This window comes from Theropithecus gelada, chromosome 11 (genome assembly GCF_003255815.1).
Source record: "Theropithecus gelada isolate Dixy chromosome 11, Tgel_1.0, whole genome shotgun sequence".
NCBI classification, from domain to species: Eukaryota; Metazoa; Chordata; class Mammalia; order Primates; family Cercopithecidae; genus Theropithecus; species Theropithecus gelada.
In genome coordinates, this window is record NC_037679.1 from 71,258,270 (window position 1) to 71,274,491 (window position 16,222).

Consider the following 16,222-nt stretch of genomic DNA (forward strand, 5'->3'; position numbering starts at 1 on the left):
CCATCCTCCTGCCTCAGCTTCTTGAGTAGCTTCTTGAGTAGCTGGGACCACAGGTGCATGCCACCACAGTCAGCTAATTTTTATATTGTTTTGTAGAGATGGGGTTTTGCCATGTTGGTCTTGAACTCCTGGGCTTAAGGCGTTATACATTTTCTAATCTTCCTACAATAACTATGCATTATTCGTGTGGCTAAAAGAAGTAGGATTAAAAAAAATGTACGGGGGGAGGGATAGCATTAGGGGATATACCTAATGTAAATGATGAGTTAATGGGTGCAGCACACCAACATGGCACATGTATACATATGTAACAAACCTGCATGTTGTGCACATGTACCCTAGAACTTAAAGTATAATAAAAAACAACAACAACAACAACAAAAAGTACAACATTTTAGATGTTGTCTTCATTTAGATGGGTCGGCTTTCCAGCCTGCATGGTCAGGATTTGACCACACCTGTGGATAAAATGAAACTCCAATGTTCACCTGAAGGAGCTGAGGACTGAGAAAGGAGCTCAGCAGAAAGGAGCCAGACACCCACCGGGCGCAGTGGCTCCTGCCTGTAACCTCGGAACTTTGGGAGGCTAGTGCAGGCTGATCGCTTGAGCCCAGGAGTTCGAGACCAGCCTGGCCAACATGGTGAAACCCTATCTCTACAGAAAAATTTAAAAAATTAGTCAGGTGAGGTGTCATGTGCCTGTAGTCCCAGATACTCAGGAGGCTGAGGTGGGAGGATCGCTTGAGCCTGGCTGCAGTGAGCTGTGATCGGGCCGCTGCACTCCAGCCTGGGCGACAAAGCCTGACACCAGGCTCCTCCAGAGGAGCTGCAGCCCCCCAGGCTCCTGCACGGAGGGCGCCCCCACATCTGCCCACAGGCCAGGCTGCCTAGGCTCCTTGGGGCACACACCTGACGCTGTTGAGCACGGCCTTGTCCTTGGTGGGCGGCTTGGTGATGGGCCGCTTGGTGCTCACCACCTTCACGGGGTGCTGCTCCTTCCCGGCCTTGCTGTACTTGCTCTTGTCAAACTTGGGCTTTGGCACGCCATACTTCCTCAGGATCTGTGGAGCACAGAGGTGGCAGGGAGGCTCTGAGTTTCTTCCTGTGGGGCACGCGAGGCCCAGCCTGGGTATGGTGGGGACGGGCAGCTACCTGGGTGAGCTGATCCTCCAGCACCTTTTTTGGAGGCCGGACATTGGTGAAGAAGAGGTGGAGGAGGTTGCCTGGGGTCTGGGAGTTGATCTGCTCTTTGCTAAGGTAAATGTCAGAGACTCTGATGGGCTTCGCTGGTGTCAGGCTCAGCGTCTGCTCTGAATGGGCACAGCTCTTAAATATCTCCGTCAGAACCTCTCTGGCCCCGGGCACCAGCTTCTCCCCTGTTGGATGGAGAGGGGGCAAAATAATTCTGCCGTGAACATACATCAGGACAAGCCCTGCGAGCATTCTGTTTGCAAACACTGTTTGAAAGGGGCAGTAGATGGACATCAGAGGAAGGGCGAGCTGCCCACCAAAGCCTGGTTCCCTCTCTGGGCACAGCCCAGCACATGCCCAGCCTTCCTTGCCGTAAGGTGAGGCCCTGCAACCGTGGTCACTGTGGGATGTGAGCCACATGGGGGCCAGGCTGCTGTCCTCTGCACTTGGCCCCTACCTGGCTGCTCGGGGATGACAGGCCCCTCCCCGAGGGTGGGCACACTTCAGTGCTCACCCTGACTCTTACATCTGCAGGGAATTAATTTCCACTGAACTTGAGTCATTGTCCTCCTGGGGCTATTTATCATAGCAGTTTAGTCTAGAATAATCCCAGATGATAGTCAGCAAGTATTTTTAGTTGGAAGTACAACTTGTTAAACAGGTGATCGCATTCTTAGGAAATATTCTTCAAAATTGGTGCAATGAGCAGGTGAAAAAGAAAGTTTTCTGAGATACAAGAAAACTGTCTATGAGCACTGAAAAAATATTTTTTTGTTCCCAAACAAGCACTCCAGAAGGTACTCTCGCCTTTCCAAAGGGCCAGTCATGAACCCATCTGCATGTTCTCAGGAATCACTCCCTTCTCCTGGCAACCCAGGCCCCTCACTCCCTCTGGCCTGCTCTGTCTCCTGGGGAGTCTGGCCTAGGCCAGGCCCAGCTGTGGCAACTCCAGCACATCTGGGCTGAGGGTGGGAGGGGCAGGTGCGGGGAAGAGAGAGGCTGAGCCCTAAGCTGACTCAGCAGTCACAAGTTGAAAACCCATGAGGCCAGGTGCGGTAGCTCACACCTGTAATCCCAGCACTTTGGAAGGCTGAGGCAGGTGGGTCACTTGAAGTCAGAGTTCGAGACCAGCCTGGGCAACATGGTGAAGCAAAATACAAAAATTAGCCAGGCGTGGTGGCGTGTGCCTGTTGTCTCAGCTACTTGGGAGGCTGAGACACAAGAATCACTTGAAACCAGGAGGTGGAGGTTGCAGTGAGCCGAGATGGTGCCACTGCATTCCAGCCTGGGTGACAGAGTGAGACTCTGTTTCAGAAAACAAAACAAAACAACAACCCTCACATGAGGAGTGTACCTGGCACCATGAGGCATATCCATGCAGTACCAAAAGACCAGGTACCATATGTGGAAAGTTTGACTGTAAAAAAACCAGGAACTAGAACTAAAATTCAGTATCTAAGTATGAGAAGACTGGGAAAGACAATCATGGCAGAAAGACCTCAGGCTTCCTGTCAAGCAGACCTGACATCGACCTTGGGGGCAGCTGAGAGCTGAGGGGGCAAAACGCATGCCAATAAGGGACAGGACTGGGACCAGGATGAGCCCACCGAGGCCTCTGCTCAATGCCAGGCAAGATTTAAGGAAATGCCAAAAACCTCAGTCATCAAGATAAACAATACTTTACTGTAGTATTTTAATCAGTCAAAATTATTTAGTAGCATTTGTGAGCTAAAAAAAAAAAAAAAAAAAAATTGGGCAAGGTGGCTCACGCTTGTAATCCCAGCACTTTGGGAGGCCGAGGCAGGCCTCCGCAGGATTACCTGAGGTCAGGAGTTCAAGTCCAGCCTGGTCAACGTGGTGAAAACCTCTCTCTACTAAAAATACAAAAATTTGCCAGCATGGTGGTGCCTGTAGTCCCAGCTACTCAGGAGGCTGAGGTAGGAGAACTGCTTGAACCCCAGAGGCGGAGGATGCAGTGGGCCGAGATCGCACCACTGCACTCCAGCCTGGGCGACAGAGTAAGCTCCATCTCAAAAAAAAAAAAAAAAAAAAAAATTAATGTAAAAAAACCTCCATAATAAGCAAAATATTTACAGTGCTGTGCTGACTGATATCAGAGCCCGAGAAAAAGATCAGTAATGCTGATCCTATCTTTATTTAAAATTTTAACACTTTGCTGATCATGGATACTTTACATTAATTTTGACTTAAAAAAAATGTACTAGAATATTTATCTTACTGAGTTTTCTGGAGCCCCATTAAATTGTGTCCCCAAGATCTCACTTACCTCACCCTGATCCTACCTCTGAGGGAACATTTCCAGATTTCATGATTGGGGTAAGCAAGTTTTTTTTTTTTTTTTTTTTTAAAGATGGGGTCACCCAGGTTGGACTGCAGTGGTGTGGTATCAGCTCACTGCAGCCTCCGACTCCTGGGCTCAAGTGATCTTCCCAGCTTAGCCTCCTGAGTAGCTGGGACTACAGGCATGCGCCACCATGCCCAGCTTATTTTATTTTTTGTAGAGACGAGGTCTCACTACGCTGCCCAGGCTGGTCTCAAACTCCTGGGCTCAAGCAATCCATCTGCCTCGGCTTTCCAAAGTGCTGGGATTACAGGCATGAGCCACTTTGCCGGGCCTGGGGTCATAATTTTAAACAACAAAACCTCTACTCAATATTACATTTTTTGGCTGGGTGCAGTGGTTCACACCTGTAATCCCAGCACTTTGGGAGGCTGAGGTGGGCAGATCACCTGAGGTCAGGAGTTTGAGACTGGCCTGGCCAACATGGTGAAACCCCGCCTCTACTAAAAATACAAAAATTAACTGGGTATGGTGGTGTGCCTGTAATCCCAGCTACCAGGGAGGCTGAGGCAGGGAGAATTGCTTGAACCCGGGAGGTGGAAATTTCAGTGAGCTGACATTGCACCACTGCACTCCAGCCTGGGTGACAGAGCAAGACTCTTGTCTTAAAAAAAAAGAAAAAATTACAATTTTGTACTTCAAAAACACAAAACAACACAGCAACTCTATGACGAAATTTCAAACATTAAAGAATTAGATTAAGGCCGGTGTGATGGCTCACGTCTATAGTCCTAGCACTTTGGGAGGCCGAGGCTGGAGGACTGCTTGAGTCTAGGAGTTTGAGACCAGCCTGGGCAACATAGGAAGACTCTCTATACAAATAATAAGTAAAATAATTTTTTTTAAAAAAAAAGAATTTTAAAAAGAAAAAAGGAATAAAAAAAGAAAAAAAGAGGAATTAAAAAAAAAAAGAAATTAGTGGGAAGGAGACAGAGTTTGCTCCACAAAAGAGCCACCAGAATGGCAAAAGGGCTGGCAAACGGGACTTCACAGAAAAAAGGGCTGGAACTGTTTCTTTCCCAGGGGTCAGTTTACAAGGGAGAGGCATGAGCTGTCCTCAAGCATATGACCAAGTACTTACCAGCAATGTTCTAGCTGCATAGGACAGAACAAAATAAATACACTTGCACTTGAACCAGGGGAAGCCTGGCTAGACAAAAAGGGAAAAATGACTTGAATACAAGCCCACATTCAAGCCTGTTGCAGGCGGTACAAAGCCACCCCTGGTAGCCTCTCCAGCTGGAACATGGCAGGCCTGTGGCAGGGGCTGCCCCCATGGCCTTCAGCGCCCTGACAGCTGGGAGAGGAGGGGAACATTTCTTCTTTTCACATCATACAAAGATGCACACAATCAGCCCCTACTGGCAAACAATGGAGCCTCTTGTCCCATCTCCCCAACACTCTCTGAATTGTTTTCAAAATCTGCAACCCAGGAATAGCTGCCAAGTTCCTCTTTAATGCAAGATGTTAAAAATAGGGGACACTGGGGAGGAGAGGAGATTTTAATGCAATTTTCTTCTGTGAGCCTAAAATTGCTCCACAAAAAGTCTACAGATTAAAAACAAATCCAGAACCCACCTTTAATTGACTTATCATTGAAATAATCTTCTAACCCTGGGCTCCCTTGAGTATCAAAGAGACTCTGATTTACTACAGACACGGTTAGAATCTCTTCGGTTGACATTTCCATCAATTCATCTTCACCATCCAAACTTGACAAACCAATCAAATCATTATTGTTAAATAAACTTGCTCGAATTTTCTCAATTTTGGCTCGGGATCTTATCTGTGTGAACAGAGAACAGGGTCAGGATTTGAGTAGCGTGACCAGGCATTCAGTGTGAGTGAACTTCTCCCTTCCACCTTTTCCTGGAAACTCTCTATTCGTCTGGAGAGATGTGAGAGCTGCCCGACTCCGGTGAGCTGGACCTCCTGGGAAACTTTCTCCCACAGGCCAACAGCAGCAACTTTTAGCAAACAACTCAACCTGAAATCTCGTCACTAAACCTCGGCTAGGTCTGTGGCTTGCCTCTGTTTCCCAGGGAGTAAAAATCCATGCCTAACTGAGGAAGTCCCCACGAAGGAGGATGATGGATTCAAAGAAGTGATTCTAGGAAAGAAACTAGCTGCTTGATCCTTGAACCCTCCTTGCAGAGCCTGCTGGGAGAGTATAACGCATGTCAGTTCCCTACCTGTACTGTTACGCAAAGGCACAGAAAGGCTTTGATGCAGGATTTCTAAACAGCGAGGCTTAAGAAATACATGGGATCCTGCAGTGGAACTATGACTCGCTAGCATGCAGGTTATCTGAAACTCAGAATCACCTGGGACAGAATGGCAAGCGTCTATCCTCACACTGCTCAGTGACCATCCCTCCTGCCAATGGCAACACCAAAAAGAACAAAAAGAACCCAAGGCTGCTCAAGAAGATGCGACGGGGCTGAGTCAGAATGCACCGATGGCAGCCACCCACCATGGAAGGCCAGGCCCTGAGCCCTCTGGCTCCCCTTTACTTCGTGATATGGGACTTGGTGTCACTCTTAGAGATGTCATCCCCAGCAGACTCATTGTGCTCATTCCAAGGGCTACCCCAGGGAGCCCCTGACTGCTCCACCATTACCTACTAGGAAATAAATTTGGAAGGTTTAAAGAGGCTTGGGGGATTGAAATGGGTCATGATTTAGTGGTTGCAGAGGCTTGAGAGCTGTTACCTCCACCACTGCGAAGCCTTTGATGGGGCGTGCCACTAGGGGCTGGTGGTCCAGGGAAGTTACTGTGTACATGGAGCCCATGTCTGACACCAAGGCCGTCTCTGCATTGTCCAGGGGCTCCCCCAGGCTGCCCAGGCTGCCTAGGCTGCCGGTGCTGCACAGGGAAATGTCCAGGCTCTCCTGGCTGGACACCACGTGGGGCTCCAACAGGCCCGGAGGGATGGGCAGCTCGAGGCCGGCAGGCAGCGGATCCACGGAGAGGTCGCTGACAGTTTGGGAGATGCCCTGGGAGCTGCAGATGGAAGCCTGGCTGGTGGAGGCAGAGGCGCTGATGCTCATGGCGGGGGTCAGGCTGCTGGACGTGCTGACTTCCATGCTGTCTGAGCCAGGGAAGGCCAGTGTCTTCTCGGGCTCAGCTTTCCCGTCCCCGCCCTCGGCCTTGTCTTTCGGCTTCTTGGGGTCTTCTTCCTGCAGCGGGATGTAGATCTCGTCTTTGAAGACCCCGCCGTGGGCGTTGCAGGCCTTGCGGATGGCGCCTCTGACTACGCCCTCGTCCAGGTGGGTGGGGATCCCGGAGATCACAAGCAAACGGCTGTGGGCAGTGGGGCCCACCAGGGCCTGGCAGGCATCAGCGATGGCGTCACTCGTTACGCCCAGCCCCTGTGGGTCCTTCCTGGTGAGGTGGCGGAGGATGATGAGCAGGGTGAGTGCGCGGTGGAACCACAGCATGTCCTCGGGCTTGCTGCCTCCGATGCTGAGCACAGTGGGGTCCGAGTCCACGGTGCGGGAAGACTGGCGCTTGCCCGACGAGGCGGCCTTTTCCCGCTTCATCTTGACTTTTTTCCTCTTGGAGAGGAGGCTGGGACTCTGCGGGGTCTGTCCTGGCGAGGACGAGGAGGAGGAGGACGAGTCACTGAGATTTGGGGCGGTCGCTGAGGTCACCCCGCTGGCTGTGACACTCATGTTAGTAGGCAGGGTCACTTCGGCCACCGCCAGGCACCCTTCCATGAGTGCATGAAAATACGTAGAGAACCTGCCCTGGTCGCCGGCCGCCGGGCCCCCGGATCCCCCACAGGTGCTGCCTGAGACCCAGTTCTGCGTCTCCTCATCGTACAGCTTGTGGAGCTCCGACTGCAAGGCCATCAGCATGGCCAGGCAGGGGTTCAGCTGGAGGGCGATTGAGGAGGACAGGCCAGCGGGGTGCCGCCTCTGCTCCAGGGTGTGCACAGTGCGCAGGAGCTCTGCCAGGAGATGGAAAACAAGCTCCTTCACGCAGGCTGCCATGTCCGTGGTCCACAGGAAGTTTCCTGAGGCAAATGAAAATAGTAACAGTAATTACTATGCAGCACTGGCTACGTTCCAGGCCCCTCATAACAACTCTGTGAACAGAGACTGTGTAATTCAGTCCCTTCTTACAGACGGAGAAACAGAGGTTGGGAGGTGGAGGCCTGGCTGGAGGTCACACAGCTACTAGACAAGGAGCTGGGATTCAGAGCTCAGGGGTCGGCCCCAGAGGTGAAGGCTTTGACCCTTGTGCCCAATGGCAGGGTGCCAGCAAAACACCATCATTTTCTGTCTCAAAAGGTTATGCAGCATGTTGGTGATAAGTCCCTAGAATAATGTTTCCCAAAGTACTGGATGCTTACTATGGGGCACACAAGCCAATTTTACCAAATGGCACTGAAACACACACTGAAACATTGTTCCTTTTAAACTCCTCTTTTAGTCCTGATTTTTGTCAACAAGAAAGCCTTACTTTGAGGGTGGTTTTTTTTTTTGTTTGTTTGTTTTTTGAGACAGGGTCTTGCTCTGTCACCCAGGCTGGAGTGCAGTGGCACAATCATAGCTCACTGCTGCCTCAGCCTCCTGGGCTCAAGCGATACCTCAGCCTGAGTAGCTGGGATTACAGGTGTGTGAGACCATGCCCAGCTAATTTTTGTATTATTATTTTTCTTTTGCAGAGACAGTTTTCATCGTTTTGCCATGTTGCCCAGGCTGGTCTAGAACTCCTGGGCTCAAGTGATCCTCCCACCTCAGCCTCCCAAAGCGCTGGGTTTACAGGTGTATGCCACTGTGCCTGGCCATGAGGCTGGCACATTCTTTTTTTTAAAAATCTTTTTAAAAATTTAAATAATATTTTAAAAATACTTTATTTTTTTATTTTTTATTTTTTGAGAGTGAGTCTCAGTCTGTCACCCAGACTGGAGTGCAGTGGCATGATCTCAGCTCACTGCAACCTCTGACTCCTGGGTTCAAGCAATTCTCCGCCTCAGCCTCCCACATAGCTGGGATTACAGGCTCCTACCATCATGTCCAGCTAATTTTTATATTTTTAGTAGAGACAGGGTTTCATCACCTTGGTCAGGCTGGTCTTGAACTCCTGACCTACCTTGTGATCCACCCGCCTCAGCCTCCCAAAGTGCTGGGATTAAAGGCATGAGCTACCGTGCCTGGCCTTCTTTAATAATTTTTTAAGCTACTTTGTTTTTGTTTGTTTGTTTGTTTGGTTTGGTTTGCTGAGACAGAGTCTGCCTCTATCACCCGGGCTGGAGTGCAGTGGCGTGATCTCAGCTCATTACCACCTCCGCCTCCCAGGTTCAAGTAATTCTCATGCTTCAGCATCCAGAGTAACTTGAATTACAGGCATGTGCCAGGACACCCAGATAATTTTTATATTTTTAGAAGAGATGGGGTTTCATCATGTTAGCCAGGCTGGTCTTGAACTTCTGGCCTCAAGTGGTCCGTGTGCCTCAGCCTCCCAAAGTGCGGGGATTACAGGTGTGAGCCACTGTACCTGGCCAAGGCTGGCATATTCTTTTTTGTTTTTTTGAGACGGACTTGTGCTCTTCTTGCCCAGGCTGGAGTGCAATGGCGCAATCTTGGCTCACCACCACCTCTGCCTCCTGGGTTCAAGCAATTCTCCTGCCTCAGCCTCCCGAGTTGCTGGGATTATAGGCATGCACCACCACACCCGGCTAATTTTGTATTTTTAGCAGAGACAGGGTTTCTCCATGTTGGTCAGGCTGGTCTCTAACTGCTGACCTCAGGTGATTCACCCGCCTCGGCCTCCCAAAGTGCTAGGATTATAGGTGTAAGCCACTGTGCCTGGCCGGCTGGCATATCCTTAAGAGAAAGTGGGCCAGAGTCCCAGAGCCTTTGACAGGGAACAGTATTCAGCTAGATTTTTGTGACGGCAACTCTTTTCTTTGAATGTATGTATGTATGTATGAATTGATGGACAGATGGACTGATTGACTGATTGAGACAGGGTCTCATTGTGTTGCCCTGGCTAGTCTTGAACTCCTGGGCTCAAGTCATCCTTTTGCCTCAGCCTCCCAAAGTGCTGGGATTACAGGTGTGAGACACCAGGCCCAGCCTGTATTTATTTTTATGGGCACCTTTTAGTTATGCCAATGGATACTAATTTTGTATTTAGAGAAGTGATGTAAAGGTTTTCTTTTTTTTTTTTGAGACAGAGTCCCACCCTGTCACCCAGGCTGGAGCGCAGTGGCGTGATCTCGGCTCACTGCAAGCTCCGCCTCCTGGTTTCACGCCATTCTTCTGCCTCAGCCTCCCGAGTAGCTGGGACCACAGGCGCCCGCCACCATGCCCGGCTAATTTTTTGTATTTTCAGTAGAGAAGGGGTTTTACCGTGTTAGCCAGGATGGTCTCGATCTCCTGACCGTGTGATCCACCTCGGCCTCCCAAAGTGCTGGGATTACAGGCATGAGCCACCGTGCCTGGCCAAGGTTTCCTTAAAACTAAATTTAAGTTTTAAAAAAGGAGGAGTTGATTGCAATAAAAACTGTTAAATAAATAAATGCTGGCTGGGTGCAGTGGCTCATGCCTGTAATCCCAGTATTATGGGAGGCCAAGGCAGGTGGGTCACCTGAGGTCAGGAGACTGAGACCAGCTTGGCTAACATAGTGAAATCCCGTTTTTACTAAAAATACAAAAAAATTAACTGGGCATGGTGGCGGGCGCCTGTACTCCCAACTACTCAGGAGGCTGGGGCAGTAGAATCACTTGAACCCAGGAGGCAGAGGTTGCAGTGAGCTGAGATCATGCCACTGCACTCCAGCCTGGGTGCAGTGGATCATGCCAATGCACTCCAGCGAGACTCCATTTCAAAAAAATAAAATAAGTAAGTAAATAAATGCTGATAGGCACAATTTGTGGACATGGCAACAATCATACAGTGGTGGCATGATAATGACTGAAGTTTGGGAAACACTGTCTAGAACCACAAGATGGACCACACGTTTGTGCCAAGGTCTCCTTTGTACCAGACGCGTATCTTACATTCACACATACCCTGGATCTGAGTGGAAAGAGAGAAAGCTCATGTACGTAAGACACGATTAGGGATCATGAACATCTAAAGCCTGCATCCCACTGAGCCAGCTGAGCCCTCACCCTGCAAAAGAGCGAACTGCAGTTTGCTACATCCAGATGGCTCTTGTACAGGATAAAAGATTACTGGCCGGGGGAATCCCAAGGGCCTGCTGAAGCTGACTTATTAAGTCCAGCACCTACCAACGAGGGGACCAAGCTTCCTGCTCTCTCAGGACTGACATTGCTTGCGAATTCTGGTTGGAAACAAGTTTGTGACTGTCCTGGAACATGGGCTCTCATAGAACCTTCACAGAGGACAGGTGTCCATGCTCCCCTCTCCACTGGGGCACAGGGCTAGGCCCTCAGATGCTAGAACTATTCACGTCACCTCCGCTGTCCTTGCTTTACCGTTTAGCATTCATGTAAGATGACCTTGGAGATAGTTCTTCACCAAAATTATACATGGCGGCCTATGAGCTGAAACTCATTCTCAGACAGTGTTCCCGCTTATGTTCCCCCTATCCACTCCCTGGGTGTTTTTCATTTTTTTTGCAGAGAAAGGGTCTGGCTATGTTGCTCCATATCCTGAACTCAAGCGATCCTCTTGCCTCAGCCTCTCAAAGTGCTGGATTACAAGTGTGAGTCACTGCACTCGGCCCTCCTAGGGTGTATGAAAGAATTTGACTTGGTTGCCAACATTTAAAAATTGAGAAATTCACATCGACATTTGGATTCCTGGATTTTCTTGAAATAAGAAATTACGGTTCTGGCAGGAGCAGGGCCATGTTCTCCTGTAGCAGTGGGTGACAGGACACGTGTCCTCTGTGCCTCCAGCTCACCAAAGTCCCCCTGCCAACTTTCCTCTTTATTTCCCTCATTTAGCTGATCTGTTTGAACCCTGAAGGCACTGAAGGCATCCGAGTGTGCAACGTTTTCTGTTTTGAGATGGAGCTTCACTCTTGTTGCCCAGGCTGGAGTGCAATGGCGCAATCTCAGCTCACTGCAACCCCTGCCTCTTGGGTTTCAAGCAATTCTCCTGCCTCAGCCTCCTAAGTAGTTGGGATTACAGGCATGCACCACCATGCCCGGCTAATTTTTTGTATTTAGTAGAGACAGGGTTTCATCATGTTGGTCAGGCTGGTCTCATACTCCTGACCTCAGGTGATCCACCCACCTCGGCCTCCCAAAGTGCTGGGATTACAGGAGTGAGCCACCGCGCCCGGCCGAGTGTGCAATGTTTTCTTCCCTGCAATACCATGAAAAAATTAAAAAATACAGAAAGCCTGAAGAAATTATACAGTAAATACCTGTGTACTTACCAGCTAGATTCCACCATAAACATGTTGTGTATTTGCTCTACTACATGTCTATCTACCCCTCTCTTCATCCACACACCCATCTTAGTTTTTGATTATTTCAAAATAAGTTGTAGACATCTGTATGCTTCCTCCCTACACACTTAAAGAGGTATATCATTAATTAAAGTTTAATATTTATTTAGAACTTGTTTAGGTAAATTTGCATATGGTAAAATGCACAACTTTTACATTTATCGTTCCATGAGTTTTGCAACCTTCTTGACCCTTTGAGGACCTATGCAGTTATAACCTTTGATTTTGCAACATTGTTCATTTCCACACCACCCTTCACCCCTAAAGTTATAATAATGGCGTATACTTCTGTTTTAAAGTAAAGTGGATAAAGTTAATCTTATTTTCGTCGTTCGTTAGTTGCCACTCCTCAAAATAATGAAAATACCCGACAAATCATGGATTTGGGAGTCTAGGTTGTACCTTAAGATCTATTCCCCAAGCCCACTTCAAACGACAGCAATCTGAAGGAGGCTGCAGCTGCCTGGGTTACCTGTGGCCACTCCCTGCACCACCTGGCAAGCTCCTTCCTCAGGCACCATGCCGGCTCCACCCACACCCTAGATTCCGATCCCCAGGGAAGGCAGCCTCACCTAGCAGCTCCACCACCTGCAGGAGGACGGATGTCGGAATGGTGTCAGGCTCATCTTCGGACTTCCCTTCACTGTCCTCTGATTTCCAGGACAGCAGCTGCTCTGCGAAGGCCATAGCCAGTGGGAACTCCAGCGGCAAGGAATGTAACACCAGAACCGCTCCAGGAGGTGGAGACACCCCTGCAAGAAGCACCCAGGAGGAAAGCAGGTGATTGGCAGCACCTGACCCAAATAAGCCTCACAAAAGATCCTGCCGGGTGTGCACGCAGAAACAGGGCTGGAGAGCCCACCCACTCATCTGCTCCAGGATGAGGACACATAACTCCCAACACTCCGGACAGCGGGCTGCAGGGACACGAGGAGATGGAGGCTATCCCTCCAGGGAGTCCTTTTACTGGGGTGGATTCAGCAAATGCGACAAAGGGCAGAGATGAGAACAGAGGACACGCACTTGTCATTCAGTTAGATACCAACTAGAACGGGGACAGTAAGTAACACTTTAAAAGATGCCTCACTGGGATATTCCCAGCTTGGTAAAGAAATAATCAGTCCTTTGGTATGGCTGCAATCCCACTAAGACCATTATGCTTATACAGTGGACCAGCAAGGGGTCCCCAAGACTTAAGACTACTGGCACCTTGGGTTTTGATTATCTTATCACCTTTTGTCACTGCCGTGGCCTACGTGTGACCAAAGCTGTCTACGGTGAAAGGAAGAAGGTCCAAGGCTTGATCCCCCTCACATCCTGCACTGCACCCCAAGCCCCTCTATAAACACCAGTCAGACAGAAGCCAGGGCATCAGAGGGCTTTGGACAAGTCAGAAGCAAACCACATTAGCTTGTGTACTCTGGGGTGAATGTTTACATGGTGATAATTGTGGAATGACAGAGATCCTCTGTTTTAAATGTAAAGTTTAAAATATAGCTAGTATAGGCAAAATACTATGAAAAACAGACTCTAATAAAAAAGACCATAAAGTTGTTTAGCAATGACCAAATCACTTAAGAAATGTCCTTTCATTTCATTCCCTAAGATGCAGTGTCTCAAGGACTGGGGCTGTGGAGAAGCCCAGGCCTGTTATTTTGGCTAAAAGTTCATATATGTTTTCTGTCTCTGGCAAACACGTGTCAGTCTTTTCCTGTCAAGCATGCCAGGAAGGAGCAGTGCAGGCCTGTGACAAGGATTTCCTTTCTTTTCTGTGCATACTCAGATACAGAGCCAGCGGGCCCTGGTGCATACAGAGGACAGGCAGTGACAGCTTCAGGGCATGTGGAGGCAGAGCCCTCATCTAACTCTAAAACCATGGAGGCTTCAAAAAAATGCCCAGGAGATGAGAGCAATCGAGCTTCCAGTTAGATGAGGAGCAGACGCTCACAGTGGCCAGTGCCCCAGTGAGCCATGTTGAGAATTTGGTTAATGAGAACTCAAGGAATGGCAACTGGGATTATCATAGCCTGAGTCAGCTGTAAGGTTGTGATTGCTCTGGTTATATCATTCTAAACAGACACATCTCAGCACACACTTGTGAAAAGAAACAAAATCTCCAATGTAGTCTGGACAGCATCTGCCAGGCCTTCCCTAGGTAGGAAAGATAAGTCTTTTAATTTACTGCCTCTAAAAGAAACAGCAGTTTCTTCTAGAAGAGGTCCCAAGAAGTCCTATCCTTTATCAATAGGAATTGGAAAATGCAAGGTACACAATTCATTATAGCTTCACAAAGAAGGCAAGCGGAGAATGACTCCAGCTGTTCTCATCACGACAAGCTGCTGGAGACTCACCCAGTTTGATGTGGACCCTGTCTGTGGAGAGGACCACAGAGGGGTACTGGTCAGCGGTGGGGGGAGGTGCAAGCCCAGTGTTGGCCGGGGATGCGTCCCGTGGGTAACAGGCGGCCTCGATGAGGTTCAGCTGGCCATTTCGCTTCACTTTGTGGCCGAGGCCGTATACAAGCACCCGTGCCCATGGCGCCTTGTACAGAGAGGAGCTGAGAAAGAGGGATGGGTGGGTGTTAATACAAGGTCTAGCCACGCACATGGGGACAGGCAGCATTGCCTTCTCACCAGGGGACATTAGATGAGAACTGGGCCCAAGTCATTTCCACCATACTTTAGAAGGTCATTCTTTATAGACTAATTCCCCAAACACAGAAATATGAAGAGAACTGTAAGTCATTTGCATTAAAGAATCAAAGTGATTTGAATTTTTTTCCTTGGCCAGTTTCACTAGAATTTATTTAGCTTTCCTCTCCCCATCACCATCTTCTTGAGAACAGGCAACTTACTCTTTGCGGAATCCAGATTGACTTTCTTTACAAGACACAACAACAAAAGCTGCCCCAGGGAAATTCACGTCCATGTTGACTTTGGATTCGGAAATTGGGAACTCTTCGGAGGGGAACTGCTCTGGTGCTGTCTGCAAAGAGACATTGAATAAGGAAAGCCACGGGCTAAACACAGGGACAGCATTTCATCTTCTCATCTCACACGGCCCAGGAAATCAGCCAAACGACTAAATAGCCCTCTGGAAGCAAGCAACCTACAGATGAGATAAAGCAGAAGAGCTTCTAGGAAAAGGAAATTGAGAGGAATGGGGACTTGGAGGGGAAAGGAGAGTCATTTTCAGCAAGCCAGTGAGACTCCCAGTAAAAAACGGTAACCACACTGCAGGAACATGAGCTTTAGACTTCTACCTGCAGGAAAGAGCAGATCTGTTTCGTCAGCTCTAAAAGGCTCTCCTCGCCCTGGTGCAGGGTCCGGGTGATGGCCACGTTGAGCCACTCTCTCACTGTCTGGGAGTTGCCCTGGTAAAAGAGGTCCGTGGCGGAGCAGTTCTGGGAATGGATGCAATGCTGTAAAGACTGCGCCAGGAGGATCGAGCTGGAGCTGATGGTGCCGTCTGGGGACGGAAAGGAAACAGAAGTTGACAAGAATCAAAACAGCCAGTAGCTGCGAGAGTCTAAGTAACAGACAATGAATAACCCATCCAGAAACCCCAGATGGGAGGGTTATCCTGGATATGATGTCCTGGATAACAGATGCTGGCAATCAGATCCTCTGCTTTAGGATGGTGGAGAGGGACCCAGGAGATCAATGGGCATCATACTTTTGCTTTCTTTTCAGCTGTGAAACTGTTTCCTAAAATAAAATCTAAAGAGAGGCCCAGGTCTATGAAATATATCAAATGGGGCTGCTTGGATCCAGGGGTTCCTAGAGCCTGATCTGTCTGACTACCCTGGCCTGCCCTCGCAGGGTACCTCAGGGCAGAGCCTGTAGAGAAGCTTGTTAGATCATCATGGCAAAGCTTCTGCCACCACACTTGATGCTTTCCAGGTATGTTTCAGGGCATCTAAGTTCTTGGGGTGGGCTGTGGACCCCAGGTGCTCATATGGGCCAGTAGAGATGTAGGGCATACACGCCCTGGCTGGGTGGGACCCCACAGTTGTCAGCTGGAGGGCAGCTACCCAGGATGCTGACTGAGCTCAGAATGCTATCTGCAAGTGAGCTTTGAGGGGTGCCCCCTGCCTGCCTCACCTCTTTTTTTTTTTGAGAGAGAGAGTCTTGCTCTGTTGCCACGTTGGAGTGCAGTGGCACAATCTCGGCTCACTGCAACCTCCGCTTCCTGGGTTCAAGTGATTCTCCTGCCTCAGCCTCCCAAGTAGC

General features: G+C 49.3%; 1 protein-coding gene across 2 annotated transcripts in view; it reads right to left on the bottom strand.

Annotated features, from left to right (window-relative positions):
• HECTD4 (HECT domain E3 ubiquitin protein ligase 4) overlaps positions 1–16,222 on the bottom strand; it is a 223,726-nt gene that overhangs the window by 19,541 nt on the left and 187,963 nt on the right. For both annotated transcript variants that reach the window (XM_025401575.1, XM_025401574.1), the window contains exons 57-64: positions 15,253–15,458; positions 14,845–14,975; positions 14,342–14,547; positions 12,563–12,742; positions 6,265–7,571; positions 5,132–5,339; positions 1,153–1,376; positions 910–1,061 (exon numbers count right to left, since the gene is read on the bottom strand). In XM_025401575.1, coding sequence (XP_025257360.1) covers positions 910–1,061; positions 1,153–1,376; positions 5,132–5,339; positions 6,265–7,571; positions 12,563–12,742; positions 14,342–14,547; positions 14,845–14,975; positions 15,253–15,458 — 2,614 coding nt within the window. The remainder of the gene's footprint in view (positions 1–909; positions 1,062–1,152; positions 1,377–5,131; positions 5,340–6,264; positions 7,572–12,562; positions 12,743–14,341; positions 14,548–14,844; positions 14,976–15,252; positions 15,459–16,222) is intronic.